Source organism: Asparagus officinalis, chromosome 5 (genome assembly GCF_001876935.1).
Source record: "Asparagus officinalis chromosome 5, Aspof.V1, whole genome shotgun sequence".
NCBI lineage: Eukaryota > Viridiplantae > Streptophyta > Magnoliopsida > Asparagales > Asparagaceae > Asparagus > Asparagus officinalis.
In genome coordinates this window covers 36034344-36037739 of record NC_033798.1, presented here as the reverse complement: position 1 = coordinate 36037739, position 3396 = coordinate 36034344, and the positions used below count along the sequence as shown (strand labels likewise).

Below are 3396 nucleotides of genomic sequence, written 5' to 3'. Positions count from 1 at the left end.
CTCCGAATTTTAGGTATCCGGTCGAGCTGGCTCTCGACGGGAGGCAGTAGGAGAAAACTCCACCGAACTTGTCCGCCGCCTGCATTACTACGGAAACCGGCTGACGACCCAGGCCTAGGATCCCAGCGATCTGGCCGTAGAGCCCGTTGTTCTTCTCACCACACCCAAAACGGAAGTCAGAGATCAAACCTGCATCAGATAGCTTTAGCGTATCCTGTGCGAAGAATCCGACCGTGTAGGAATTGTCTCCGTACTGGACGGCGTAGAGGCACGTGGAGGCGGAGCAGCTGCTGATGTCGAGGGCGGAGCAGAAGGGAGAGGTGCACGATATGTTGCGGTACGTGGACGATTTGGCGGGGTCGAAGAGATGGTCCTGTTGTTGGTAGGCAGGCGGGACGCAAGGTTGGCATTGGATCCAGGTCCGTCGTCGCTGCCGCGTTCCGAACACGACTGGAGACTGGGTGATCGGACGGGTGCCAAAGCCGACGTGATCACGTAGTTGGCGTACCAAGGGACCCGCCACTTTGACGCGGGATGTCGGAGGTTACTAGGGGAATGGTTTCCGCCCGTGTGGCCGAAGGTGGTGGCGGCAGACGAGGAGGATTTGCGGTGGAGCCAGTCGACCCGGGCTTGGTCGCGGTTGAGGATTTGTTCGTTGGTGGGCTTGTGTCTGGGCTTCATGGGAGAGCACGGGCCGTGACGGTGGACGACTTGGAGTTTTGAGGGGTCGGATTCTGCTGGGGTGGGATTAAGTAAGTAAAGAACTTGTTAATCATTTGGATTAACGCAATACTACTAATGCTTGAAGGGATTAAAGTACTTGCGCAAGAGTTCAGAAGAACACTAGTCCTTGTTGCGTGTATTGAGTTCGTTGGACAACCTTCTCCCCCCCATGCATCTCTTTTCCCCCCCTTGTCTCATCAAAGAGGGCAATTCATCATCGTCTAAGTTCACAGGACAACTTGTGGCAAATGAATGTCTATCTATGGATAATGGATGAATATAGTCAACTGTGTTTTCATACAGACGCACGCTTGAGAATTATTATGCACTTATTGTTGATGTTTTCTCTTATGAATGTGATTTTAATGGGTACGAAGTAAAACTGTTCTCCGATGTCGACTTACTCCTAACCGAGTAGACTCAGACGATTGAACAGAAGAAATTGAATCTTTTGGGCATCAAACTGTTATAAAGTACTGATTAATAATCAATTATTTAATGAACTATATATGCTTAATTTGTCAATTGATTAATTACCTTTTTTTTGGGATAAATTTCACTAAAGTTTTATAGGCTTGAAGGCACATGGTCATGGCACATCAGAGTCTTCTACCTACTCGACTATGTTCGGTTGGTGGAGCTTGGGCCAAAATCTGCCTGTAGCTGCTTTTGATTTGATGTATATTTTCCCCTGGTCTACCATGATAGGTTTCGGTATTAATCCACTGTGATTGGTTTCAGTATCTATCGATCTTGTGTGGCAAAAATAAATCTTTTTTTTATTAGATGTTATGTGTTCCTTGTACCGCTGAGATTATATATTGTCTAATTATGTGAATATTTCATTTACTTGGCAAGGTTTATAGTTTGCATCTACACCTTCAAGCTTTCTGCAAGAGGAGAATAGACGTATACAAGCAAATTAATGAAAAATGACCAAGATGTCTCAAATATTTGGATGTTGAAAAGACGTATCATAATCATGGGGATGTAAGTATTAGGCATTCACATCAAATGGATGAAGAATAAAGCCGAGGAAAGAAAGTTTCTGCCTGTCAATTTACAGTGGACCTTTGAGCAAGGAAATTTTGTAAATTCATGGGGATTCAAAGTTTCAAATACTTACTATTCGTTATGGACAGTCAGTAAAAGTCTATTTAGGTTTGCCTATGATTCATCTTCAATAAAACTAGATCCAAAGGTAGTCCAATTTCTTTTTTACTTGAAACAGAAACAATTTGGACTTGGATTAAATTTCACTGTCTGCCTCAATATAAAAGTCTATTTAGGTTTGTGTGTGATTAATCGATCTTCGACAAAACTTGATCCAAACGTGGTCCAATTTCCTTTTTCACTTGAAACAGAAACAATTTGAACTTGAATTAATTTCACTGTCTGCCCCAATATAAGGTCCCTTTGTAGTCGATCGGCAAGCCGAATTATATGAAGCTTTTCCCTAATTTGCAAGAGTTCATACTTTCGACCATATTCTAATCACAGAACTAGAAGAAGTATCATGCATTGTTTAGCCTAATTAAGTTTGCATTCTCACATTGGAGAATCATATAGAGAGTTATTACGCCACAAAAAAAGAAGGTTCCCTATTTCTAAAAAACATAGATAAAGAAAATACAAGAATCAGCATGAAAAGTACTAAATATTCAATCCTTTTAGTTAAAAAGTGAAAGTAAGGAATGTCTCATGAAAGCAAACAATAGCTAAACTTTGATTAATTTTCTACCACCTCTTCTTTTAGTAATCACAAATGGTTTTTAAATACACACAAGGACTGCTCATTAAGTAGAACATGATTACTAATTGGTAAGTACGTAAAATTTAAAACACCAGGTTTACAAAAGAATTAGCACACCTTTGGATGGACTGCAGACATCTTCAGGCAACAAAGATTGAACATTAACAACATGATGGTTTGCTTCCCCAACTCCGTCAACTTGTGAACAAGGACAAGTCATAAAACTCAGGAGGAGAATCAAGGCACAAGAATACAAGAGAGAGGAAAGGGAAGCCATTAGACAGAGGAGAGGGTGATAAGAGATGAACGGCCCAATTGTGGCCTTTAAATAGTTTTTTCCATCACAAGTGGCGATAGTTTTTTCCATCACAAGTGGCGATTGTTATTTATTAGTTTTGTTATAAGATAGAACTGCTCGTGATTCCCTCGTGAAAGAATCCCTCCTCTCTCTCTCAGTCTCTCTAAAAGGTGTAAAGGAAATCGGAAATCCTACGCGTAGGCCTCTATAGAAAATGATATAGGAGAAAGTACATTTTGCAGATGGTATACAAATATATATATAAACTCAGTAAATATCAATGCAATCTTTTAAAGTATCTGTAAGATAAGATTAAGATAACAGTATAATGACTAGTTTTAGAATAGGTTGAATTTCAGAAAACCCTCCTTAAGTAGATAATCCCATTAACTTTCAAAATATCAGAAACATTAATTAAGATCAGGGTTGTAAAAAACCCTTCAACTTTAAGATTTTTTTTATAAAACCCCCTAGCAGGGTTAAGTGCAATTTTCACATGGATGGATAAAATTATCTAAAGGAATATTGTTTCTAGTGAAAATATTGTAGTTCACGTTTTTAGGGGAGTTTCTTGGAAATAGTTTAAAAGTTAAAGTGAGTTTTCTGACAACCCCTTAACTTA

At 39.9% G+C, this 3396-nt stretch overlaps 1 protein-coding gene across 1 annotated transcript in view; it reads right to left on the bottom strand.

Moving 5' to 3' along the window:
- LOC109841709 (aspartyl protease AED1-like) overlaps positions 1-2815 on the bottom strand; it is a 3533-nt gene extending 718 nt beyond the window's left edge. The window contains exons 1-3 of the mRNA XM_020410656.1: positions 2594-2815; positions 517-737; positions 5-430 (exon numbers count right to left, since the gene is read on the bottom strand). Of these exons, the coding sequence (XP_020266245.1) occupies positions 5-430; positions 517-737; positions 2594-2753 (807 nt within the window). The 5' untranslated portion in view covers positions 2754-2815. The remainder of the gene's footprint in view (positions 1-4; positions 431-516; positions 738-2593) is intronic.